The 12072-nt window shown below is 56.9% G+C and overlaps 1 protein-coding gene across 1 annotated transcript in view; it reads left to right on the top strand.

The window, feature by feature from the left end:
* Window positions 1–12072, top strand: part of fcgbp (Fc gamma binding protein) — a 79817-nt gene that overhangs the window by 43119 nt on the left and 24626 nt on the right. Inside the window, exons 12-15 of the mRNA XM_086002481.1 lie at window positions 4072–4210; window positions 5965–6293; window positions 8331–8892; window positions 10733–11331. Coding sequence (XP_085858607.1) covers window positions 4072–4210; window positions 5965–6293; window positions 8331–8892; window positions 10733–11331 — 1629 coding nt within the window. The remainder of the gene's footprint in view (window positions 1–4071; window positions 4211–5964; window positions 6294–8330; window positions 8893–10732; window positions 11332–12072) is intronic.

Raw genomic sequence — 12072 nt, 5'->3', positions numbered from 1 at the left:
ACACTCCCGGGGACACCCTGTATACACTGACACACTCCCGGGGACCCCCTGTAAATACTGACACACTCCTGGGTACCCCATATAAACTCTGACACACTCCCGGGGATCGCTTGTAAATATGGACACACTCCCGGCGGACCCCCTGTAAGTATGGACACACTCCGGGGACCCCCTGTAAATACTGACACACTCCCGGGGACCCCCTGTAAATACTGACACACTCCCGGGGACCCCCTGTAAATACTGACACACTCCCGGGGACCCCCTGTAAATACTGACACACTCCCGGGGACCCCTTGTAAATACTGACACACTCCCGGGGACCCCTGTAAATACTGACACACTCCCGGGGACACCCTGTAAATACTGACACACTCCCGGGGACCCCCTGTAAATACTGACACACTCCCAGGGACCCCCTGTAAATACTGACACACTCCCAGGGACCCCCTGTAAATACTGACACACTCCCTGGGACCCCCTGTAAATACTGACGCACTCCCGGGGACCCCCTGTAAATACTGACACACTCCCGGGGACCCCCTGTAAATACTGACACACTCCCGGGGACCCCCTGTAAATACTGACACACTCCCGGGGACCCCTTGTAAATACTGACACACTCCCGGGGACCCCTGTAAATACTGACACACTCCCGGGGACCCCTTGTAAATACTGACACACTCCCGGGGACACCCTGTATACACTGACACACTCCCGGGGACCCCCTGTAAATACTGACACACTCCCGGGGACCCCTTGTAAATACTGACACACTCCCGGGGATCGCTTGTAAATATGGACACACTCCCGGGGACACCCTGTATACACTGACACACTCCCGGGGACCCCCTGTAAATACTGACACACTCCCGGGGACCCCTTGTAAATACTGACACACTCCCGGGGATCGCTTGTAAATATGGACACACTCCCGGCGGACCCCCTGTAAATATGGACACACTCCGGGGACCCCCTGTAAATACTGACACACTCCCGGGGACCCCCTGTAAATACTGACACACTCCCGGGGACCCCCTGTAAATACTGACACACTCCCGGGGACCCCCTGTAAATACTGACACACTCCCGGGGACCCCTTGTAAATACTGACACACTCCCGGGGACCCCTGTAAATACTGACACACTCCCGGGGACCCCCTGTAAATACTGACACACTCCCGGGGACACCCTGTATACACTGACACACTCCCGGGGACCCCCTGTAAATACTGCCACACTCCCGGGGACCCCTTGTAAATACTGACACACTCCCGGGGACCCCATATAAACTCTGACACACTCCCGGGGATCGCTTGTAAATATGGACACACTCCGGGGACCCCCTGTAAATACTGGCACACTCCCGGGGACCCCCTGTAAATATGGACACACTCCAGGGATACCCTGTAAATACTGACGCACTCCCGGGGACCCCCTGTAAATACTGACACACTCCCAGGGACCCCCTGTAAATACTGACACACTCCCTGGGACCCCCTGTAAATACTGACGCACTCCCGGGGACCCCCTGTAAATACTGACACACTCCCGGGGACCCCCTGTAAATACTGACACACTCCCGGGGACCCCCTGTAAATACTGACACACTCCCGGGGACCCCTTGTAAATACTGACACACTCCCGGGGACCCCTGTAAATACTGACACACTCCCGGGGACCCCTTGTAAATACTGACACACTCCCGGGGACACCCTGTATACACTGACACACTCCCGGGGACCCCCTGTAAATACTGACACACTCCCGGGGACCCCTTGTAAATACTGACACACTCCCGGGGACCCCCTGTAAATACTGACACACTCCTGGGTCCCCCTGTAAATACTGACACACTCCCGGGGACCCCCAGTAAATACTGACACACTCCCGGGGACACCCTGTAAATACTGACACACTCCCGGGGACCCCCTGTAAATACTGACACACTCCCGGGGACCCCTTGTAAATACTGACACACTCCCGGGGACCCCTGTAAATACTGACACACTCCCGGGGACCCCTTGTAAATACTGACACACTCCCGGGGACACCCTGTATACACTGACACACTCCCGGGGACCCCCTGTAAATACTGACACACTCCTGGGTACCCCATATAAACTCTGACACACTCCCGGGGATCGCTTGTAAATATGGACACACTCCCGGCGGACCCCCTGTAAATATGGACACACTCCGGGGACCCCCTGTAAATACTGACACACTCCCGGGGACCCCCTGTAAATACTGACACACTCCCGGGGACCCCCTGTAAATACTGACACACTCCCGGGGATCGCTTGTAAATATGGACACACTCCGGGGACCCCCTGTAAATACTGGCACACTCCCGGGGACCCCCTGTAAATATGGACACACTCCAGGGATACCCTGTAAATACTGACGCACTCCCGGGGACCCCCTGTAAATATGGACACACTCCAGGGATACCCTGTAAATACTGACGCACTCCCGGGGACCCCCTGTAAATACTGACACACTCCCGGGGACCCCCTGTAAATACTGACACACTCCCGGGGACCCCCTGTAAATACTGACACACTCCCGGGGACACCCTGTAAATACTGACACACTCCCGGGTTCTCCCTGTAAATACCGACACACTCCCGGGGACCCCCTGTAAATACCGACACACTCCCGGGGACCCCCTGTAAATACCGACACACTCCCGGGGACCCCCTGTAAATACCGACACACTCCCGGGGACCCCCTGTAAATACTGACACACTCCAGGGGACCCCCTGTAAATACTGACACACTCCCGGGGACCCCCTGTAAATACTGACACACTCCCGGGGACCCCCTGTAAATACCGACACACTCCCGGGGACACCCTGTAAATACCGACACACTCCCGGGGACACCCTGTAAATACTGACACACTCCCGGGGACCCCCTGTAAATACTGACACACTCCCGGGGACCCCCTGTAAATACTGACACACTCCCGGGGACCCCCTGTAAATACTGACACACTCCCGGGGACCCCCTGTAAATACTGGCACACTCCCGGGGACCCCCTGTAAATACTGACACACTCCCGGGGACACCCTGTAAATACTGACACACTCCCGGGGACCCCCTGTAAATACTGACACACTCCCGGGGACACCCTGTATACACTGACACACTCCCGGGGACCCCCTGTAAATACTGACACACTCCCGGGGACACCCTGTAAATACTGACACACTCCCGGAGCCCCTGTAAATACTGACACACTCCCGGGGACACCCTGTAAATACTGACACACTCCCGGGGACCCCTGTAAATACTGACACACCCCCGGGGACCCCCTGTAAATACTGACACACTCCCGGGGACACCCTGTAAATACTGACACACTCCCGGGGACACCCTGTAAATACTGACACACTCCCGGGGACCCCTGTAAATACTGACACACCCCCGGGGACCCCCTGTAAATACTGACACACTCCAGGGACCCCCTGTAAATACTGACACACTCCCGGGGACACCCTGTAAATACTGACACACTCCCCGGGGACACCCTGTAAATACTGACACACTCCCCGGGGACACCCTGTAAATACTGACACACTCCCGGGGACACCCTGTAAATACTGACACACTCCCGGGGACCCCCTGTAAATACTGACACACTCCCCGGGACCCCCTGTAAATACTGACACACTCCCGGGGACCCCCTGTAAATACTGACACACTCCCGGGGACCCCCTGTAAATACTGACACACTCCCAGGGACCCCCTGTAAATACTGACACACTCCCGGGGACCCCTGTAAATACTGACACACTCCCGGGGACCCCCTGTAAATACTGACACACCCCCGGGGACCCCCTGTAAATACTGACACACTCCCGGGGACACCCTGTAAATACTGACACACTCCCGGGGACACCCTGTAAATACTGACACACTCCCGGGGACCCCCTGTAAATACTGACACACTCCCGGGGACACCCTGTAAATACTGACACACTCCCGGGGACACCCTGTAAATACTGACACACTCCCGGGGACACCCTGTATATACTGACACACTCTTGTTTGTCTCCTTCACAGCCGGGTGAGGTGTCGATCCAGGAGGGATGCGAGCAGAAATGCACCTGCTCTTTTGTTGGTCTGTATTGTGAAGAGATGTCTTGCGCGAGTGACGAGAAGTGTGAGGTGAAGAATGCAGTCGTGGGATGTTATAACAAGGGTATGATTTTGTTCGTAAACCGCGTCAGTCAGGGGGAGCCAGAGGGCAACGCCACAGGGGTTTATAGTCCATGACACAGGGTCCTGCTTTACCTCGCGCTCGGCCTGCTGCTCATCCCAGTGTTGCGACTGCGCAGTGGGAGCCCGCGCTTGTGGGGAAAGGCTCCCGAGTTTGGGACTCGCTCTCGGTCGCAGGGGTGCAAACAGGAACCTGGTGCGTCAACGGGAAAAGAGCCTGATTTTAGTATCAGTTCCTGCTCGTCCAGCTATCAGCGGCCGCACCTACTGAAGGTCATGGGTTCGAGCCCCCCACTCCAAAGATTTTGAGCCCCATAATCCAGGCCAACACTCCCCCAGAGCCAGTACTGAGGGAGCGCCGCACTGTCGGAGGGGCAGTACTGAGGGAGCGCCGCACTGTCGGAGGGGCAGTACTGAGGGAGCGCCGCACTGTCGGAGGGGCAGTACTGAGGGAGCGCCGCACTGTCGGAGGGGCAGTACTGAGGGAGCGCCGCACTGTCGGAGGGGCAGTACTGAGGGAGCGCCGCACTGTCGGAGGGGCAGTACTGTGGGAGTGCGGCACTGTCGGAGGGGCAGTACTGAGGGAGCGCCGCAGTGTTGGAGGGGCCGTACTGAGGGAGCGCCGCACTGTCGGAGGGGCAGTACTGAGGGAGCGCCGCACTGTCGGAGGGGCAGTACTGAGGGAGCGCCGCACTGTCGGAGGGGCAGTACTGAGGGAGCGCCGCACTGTCGGAGGGGCAGTACTGAGGGAGCGCCGCACTGTCGGAGGGGCAGTACTGAGGGAGCGCCGCACTGTCGGAGGGGCAGTACTGAGGGAGCGCCGCACTGTCGGAGGGGCAGTACTGAGGGAGCGCCGCACTGTCGGAGGGGCAGTACTGAGGGAGCGCCGCACTGTCGGAGGGGCAGTACTGTGGGAGTGCGGCACTGTCGGAGGGGCAGTACTGAGGGAGCGCCGCAGTGTTGGAGGGGCGGTACTGAGGGAGCGCCGCACTGTCGGAGGGGCAGTACTGAGGGAGCGCCGCACTGTCGGAGGGGCAGTACTGAGGGAGCGCCGCACTGTCGGAGGGGCAGTACTGAGGGAGCGCCGCAGTGTTGGAGGGGCGGTACTGAGGGAGCGCCGCACTGTCGGAGGGGCAGTACTGAGGGAGCGCCGCACTGTTGGAGGGGCGGTACTGAGGGAGCGCCGCACTGTCGGAGGGGCAGTACTGAGGGAGCGCCGCACTGTCGGAGGGGCAGTACTGAGGGAGTGCCGCACTGTCGGAGGGGCGGCACTGAGGGAGCGCCGCACTGTCGGAGGGGCGGCACTGAGGGAGTGCTGCATTTTCAGAGGTGCCGTCTTTCGGATCAGACGTTAAACCGAGGCCCTGTCTGCCTTCTCAGGTGGGCATAAAAAATCCCACGGCCACTATTGGAAGAAGAGCAGGGGGAGTTCTCCCCGGTGTCCTGGGGCCAATATTTATCCCTCAACCAACATCACCAAAAACAGATGATCTGGGTCATTATCACATTGCTGTTTGTGGGAGCTTGCTGTGCGCAAATTGGCTGCCGCATTTCCTACATTACAACAGTGACCACACTTCAAAAACAGTACTTCATTGGCTGTGATGTGTTTTGGGACGTCCTGAGGTGGGGAAAGTCGCTGGAGAAATGCGAATTGTTTCTCTTGAGTTGAGCGGTCGGAGAGAGTTTTGACGCGTCCTATCTTTGACTGAATTGCGTGCGTTCTCTTGCCCCCAGATCCGTGTAAATCCGCCAAGTGCAGAGTGAAGGAGACGTGCAAGGTTGAGAATGGTGACGCGACGTGCGTGCCTCAGTACACCGGGAAGTGTTGGGCCTGGGGAGACCCCCATTACCACACCTTCGACAGCCTGAACTTCAACTTTCAGGGAACCTGCACCTACGTCGTGGCGGAGGCCTGCGGCCCTGACCGCACCTTGACCCCCTTCAAGGTCGAAGCCAAGAATGATATCCGGGGCAACACGGCCGTGTCCTTTGTCAAGCTGGTCCACATTCATGTCTACGGCCACAAGATCTCCATACACAAATCTGAGATCGGCAGAGTCAGGGTGAGGACCACGAGATCTCGATGTTGGAGCCGCTCTCCTGTTGAGCAGTCCGACTTTTATTCATTCTCTGGATAGCCAGGTCGCTGGCAAGGCCGGCATTTATTGCCCGTCCTTAGTTGCCCCTTGAGAAGGTGGTGGTGAGCCGCCTTCTTGAACCGCTGCAGTCCGTGTGGTGAAGGTGCTCCCACAGTGCTGTTAGGGAGGGAGTTCCAGGATGTTGACCCAGCGACGATGAAGGAACGGCCGATATATTTCCAAGTCAGGATGGTGTGTGACTTGGAGGGGAACTTGGAGGTGGTGGTGTTCCCATGTGCCTGCTGCCCTTGTCCTTCTAGGTGGAAGAGGTCACGGGTTTGGGAGGTGCTGCCGAAGAAGCCTTGGCGAGTTGCTGCAGTGCATCTTGTAGATGGTACACACTGCAGCCACGGTACGCCGGTGGTGGAGAGAGTGAATGTTTAAGGTGGTGGATGGGGTGTCGATCAAGCGGGGCTGCTTTGTCCTGGATGGTGTCGAGCTTCTTGAGTGTTGTTGGAGCTGCACTCATCCAGGCAAGTGGAGAGTATTCCATCACACTCCTGACTCGTGCCTTGCAGATGGTGGAAAGGCTTTGGAGAGTCAGGAGGTGAGACACTCGCCGCAGAATACCCAGCCTCTGACCTGCTCTTGTAGCCACAGTATTTATGCGGCTGGTCCAGTTAAGTTTCTGATCACACTTCCGATTGCCTCTCGATTGATAGGGAGACACAGATTGGGATATTGTCATCACCCAACCACATGCTCACATCTTTTCCCATGGACAGGAAACACAGGAGGCCTTGTACAGGGAGCTTTACTCTGTATCTAACCCCGTGCTGTACCTGCCCTGGGAGTGTTTGATGGGACAGTGTAGAGGGAGCTTTACTCTGTATCTAACCCATGCTGTCCCTGCCCTGGGAGTGTTTGATGGGACAGTGTAGAGGGAGCTTTACTCTGTATCTAACCCGTGCTGTACCTGCCCTGGGAGTGTTTGATGGGACAGTGTAGAGGGAGCTTTATTCTGTATCTAACCCGTGCTGTACCTGCCCTGGGAGTGTTTGATGGGACAGTGTAGAGGGAGCTTTATTCTGTATCTAACCCGTGCTGTACCTGCCCTGGGAGTGTTTGATGGGACAGTGTAGAGGGAGCTTTACTCTGTATCTAACCCGTGCTGTACCTGCCCTGGGAGTGTTTGATGGGACAGTGTCGAGGGAGCTTTACTCTGTATCTAACCCCGTGCTGTACCTGCCCTGGGAGTGTTTGATGGGACAGTGTAGAGGGAGCTTTACTCTGTATCTAACCCCGTGCTGTACCTGCCCTGGGAGTGTTTGATGGGACAATGTAGAGGGAGCTTTACTCTGTATCTAACCCTGTGCTTTACCTGCCCTGGGAGTGTTTGATGGGACAGTGTAGAGGGAGCTTTACTCTGTATCTAACCCGTGCTGTACCTGCCCTGGGAGTGTTTGATGGGACAGTGTAGAGGGAGCTTTACTCTGTATCTAACCCGTGCTGTACCTGCCCTGGGAGTGTTTGATGGGACAGTGTAGAGGGAGCTTTACTCTGTATCTAACCCGTGCTGTACCTGCCCTGGGAGTGTTTGATGGGACAGTGTAGAGGGAGCTTTATTCTGTATCTAACCCTGTGCAGTGCCTGCCCTGGGAGTGTTTGATGGGACAGTGTAGAGGGAGCTTTACTCTGTATCTAACCCGTGCTGTACCTGCCCTGGGAATGTTTGATGGGACAGTGTAGAGGGAGCTTTACTCTGTATCTAACCTGTGCTGTACCTGCCCTGGGAGTGTTTGATGGGACAGTGTAGAGGGAGCTTTACTCTGTATCTACCCCGTGCTGTACCTGCCCTGGGAGTGTTTGATGGGACAGTGTAGAGGGAGCTTTACTCTGTATCTAACCTGTGGTGGGGTTGGAGACCAGGTAAAGAGTTGTGCAGTCCATGCATTCTCTGAGCCAACCATCCTGCCGGTTTCCTAACGCTGTGTCTGATTGTTCTGCCCCTGGTTTATGCAGGTTGATGACCTCCGAACGAGTCTCCCGGTGACGCTGGAAGATGGTAAACTGCGTGTATACCAGAGTGGGTCCTTCGCTGTCTTGGAGACGGATTTCGGGCTGAAGGTGTCCTACGAGTGGAAGTGGTATCTGATTGTCAACGTGCCCAGCAGCTACTTTGGCAACATGTGTGGGCTGTGCGGCAATTTCAACGGCAAGGCCACCGACGACAAGTTCGCTCCCAACGGCACCAGTGTCCCGTCCATCGTGGAGTGGGCCGGCACCTGGAAGGTTAACGACCGGGACCTCTTCTGCTGGGATTACTGCCGCGGCTACTGCCCCACTTGCTCCGACGAGCACCGCGGCCTGTACGAGAGCGAGAAGTACTGCGGCGTGCTGGCAAAAGCCTTCGAGCCCTGCCACGCCAAGGTGGACTACAGGCCGTTCTTCGACAGCTGTGTGTATGATGTCTGCCTGAATCAGGGCCTCAAGAGCATGTTGTGCCAGGCCCTGGCAGCGTACGCCACTGAGTGCCAGAAGGAGGGAGTCACCGTGCCCGGTTGGCGGGCGGCATCATCTTGCCGTAAGTTGCGCGATGGTGGGACCCGTAACCCAGCGAGAGTCAGTGTGTGTGGAACCCGTACCCCAGTGAGAGTCAGTGTGTGTGAAACCCGTACCCCAGTGAGGGTCAGTGTGTGTGGAACCCGTACCCCAGTGAGAGTCAGTGTGTGTGGAACCCGTACCCCAGTGAGGGTCAGTGTGTGTGGAACCCGTACCCCAGTGAGAGTCAGTGTGTGTGAAACCCGTACCCCAGTGAGAGTCAGTGTGTGTGGAACCCGTACCCCAGTGAGAGTCAGTGTGTGTGGAACCCGTACCCCAGTGAGGGTCAGTGTGTGTGGAACCCGTACACCAGTGAGAGTCAGTGTGTGTGGAACCCGTACCCCAGTGAGAGTCAGTGTGTGTGGAACCTGTACCCCAGTGAGAGTCAGTGTGTGTGGAACCCGTACCCCAGTGAGAGTCAGTGTGTGTGGAACCCGTACACCAGTGAGAGTCAGTGTGTGTGGAACCCGTACCCCAGTGAGAGTCAGTGTGTGAGGAACCCGTACCCCAGTGAGAGTCAGTGTGTGTGGAACATGTACCCCAGTGAGAGTCCGTGTGTGTGGAACCCGTACCCCAGTGAGGGTCAGTGTGTGTGGAACCCGTACCCCAGTGAGAGTCAGTGTGTGTGGAACCCGTACCCCAGTGAGAGTCAGTGTGTGTGGAACCCGTACCCCAGTGAGAGTCAGTGTGTGTGGGACCCGTACCCCAGTGACAGTCAGTGTGTGTGGAACCTGTTCCCCAGTGAGAGTCAGTGTGTGTGGGACCCGTACCCCAGTGAGAGTCAGTGTGTGTTTGGGTTTGATACAGGACTATGATGAGAGAGCGGGTCAGTGGGATTAGTTTGGGATTGGCAGACATGATGGGCTGAACATCCTCCTCCTCCTAAGATTCTACACAAATGCAGGCTGTTAACATGAGCAAAGTACGTCAGATCTTATAGAGCTTGAGACTGTAGATGCTGAGAGGCTGCTCCCCCTGGCTGGAGAGTCTAGAACCAGGGGTCACAGTCTCAGGATAAGGGCTCGGCCATTGAGGACTGAGATGAGGAGGAATTTCTTCACTCAGAGGGCGGTGAATCTTTGGAATTCTCTCCCCCAGAGGGCTGTGGAGGCTCAGTCGTTGAGTATATTCAAGGCAGAGAGCGAGAGATTTTTGGACTCTCGGGGAATCGAGGGTTCGGGCGGGAACCACATCTTGAGTATTGTGTGCAGTTTTGGTCCCCTTATCTGAGGAAGGACGTTCTTGCCATGGAGGGAGTGCAGCGAAGATTCACCAGACTGATACCTGGGACGGCAGGAATGACGTATGAGGAGAGATTGGGTCGATTGGGCTTGTACTCGCTGGAGTTTAGAAGAATGAGAGGGGATCTCATTGAAACTTATAAAATTCTAACAGGACTAGACAGACTAGATGCAGGAAGGCTGTTCCCGATGGCGGGGGAGTCCAGAACCAGGGGTCACAGTCTAAGGATAAGGGGTAAGCCATTTAGGACAGAGATGAGGAGGAATTTCTTCACCCAGAGAGTGGTGAACCTGTGGAATTCTCTACCACAGACGGCAGTAGAGGCCAATTCATTAAATATATTCAAGAAGGAGTTGGATATATTTCTTGAGGCTAAAGGGATCAAGGAGTATGGGGAGAAGGCAGGGACCGGGTACTGAATTTGGATGATCAGCCATGATCGCATTGAATGGCGGAGCAGGCTCGAGGGGCCGAATGGCCTACTCCTGCTCCTGATTCTTATGATCTGCTGAGTGAACAGAGTGTGCATTATTGGTCTGTTTGCGGTGCGGAGTCTCACTGTCTGTCTGGTCTCTCCGCAGCCTACGAATGTCCTGCAAACAGCCACTACGAGGCGTGCGGGAGTGCCTGCGCACCCACCTGCGACAGCCCGAAAGCAGCGACGGGCTGCACCCAGCCCTGCGTGGAGAGCTGCCAGTGCGACGCGGGACACGTGCTGGTGGAGGCCAAGTGTGTGCCCCTGGCTTCCTGCGGTTGCACCCACCAGGGTCTGTACTACAAGCCCAACGAGAAGTTCTGGGCGGACAACAAGTGCCGGGTCCGGTGCGTCTGCAACCCGGACCTGCGGATGGTGGTGTGCGAGGAGACCCGGTGCAAGTCCAGCGAGCTGTGCGCCACTGTCGACGGGGTCAGAGGTTGCTTCCCCGCCAGCTATTCCACCTGCTCGGCCTCTGGGGACCCCCACTACACCACCTTCGACGGGGTCCGGTATAACTTCATGGGCACCTGTGTCTACAAGCTGGCCGGCCTGTGCGCCAAGGTCCCGGACCTCGTCCCGTTCGAGGTGCGAGTGCAGAACAATCACCGAGGCAGCAAGACGGTCTCCTATACAAAGGTGGTGACGGTGCAGGTCTACCAGACCACCATCACTCTCAGCGTGGACAAACCGCACCGGATCACGGTGAGTGCCTCAACGTTGCCCTGGCGACTCGATGGCATTTGCTAGTCGGTGCTTGAGATTTCTTGGTTAAGAGGCGCGAGGGTGGCCTGGAATTGGAGTCAGGAGAGAGAATGGATGAGGCTGATTACACTCCGCATATCCCTCAACCCCACCTATCCACCTTCTCCCCAATCCCTCAACTCCCACCTATCCACCTTCTCCACAATCCCTCAACCCCACCTATCCACCTTCTCCCCAATCCCTCAACCCCACCCACCCACCTTCTCCCCAATCCCTCAACCCCACCCACCCACCTTCTCCCCAATCCCTCAACCCCACCTACCCACCTTCTCCCCAATCCCTCAACCCCACCTACCCACCTTCTCCCCAATCCCTCAACCCCACCTATCCACCTTCTCCCCAATCCCTCAACCCCACCTACCCACCTTCTCCCCAATCCCTCAAACCCACCCACACACCTTCTCCCCAATCCCTCAACCCCACCTACCCACCTTCTCCCCAATCCCTCAACCCCACCTACCCACCTTCTCCCCAATCCCCCAACCCCACCTACCCACCTTCTCACCAATCCCTCAAACCCACCCACCCACCTTCTCCCCAATCCCTCAACCCCACCCACCCACCTTCTCCCCAATCCAACAACACCACCCACCCACCTTCTCCCCAATCCCTCAACCCCACCCACCCACCTTCTCCCCAATCCCTCAAACCCACCCACCCACCTTCTCCCCAATCCCTCAA

This window comes from Somniosus microcephalus, chromosome 12, assembly GCF_052327205.1.
Source record: "Somniosus microcephalus isolate GS21.2 chromosome 12, FLI_Smic_1.0, whole genome shotgun sequence".
In the NCBI taxonomy this organism is placed as follows: Eukaryota; Metazoa; Chordata; class Chondrichthyes; order Squaliformes; family Somniosidae; genus Somniosus; species Somniosus microcephalus.
Note: the sequence above shows the minus strand (reverse complement) of the source record. Positions and strands in the feature narration are given on the sequence as shown.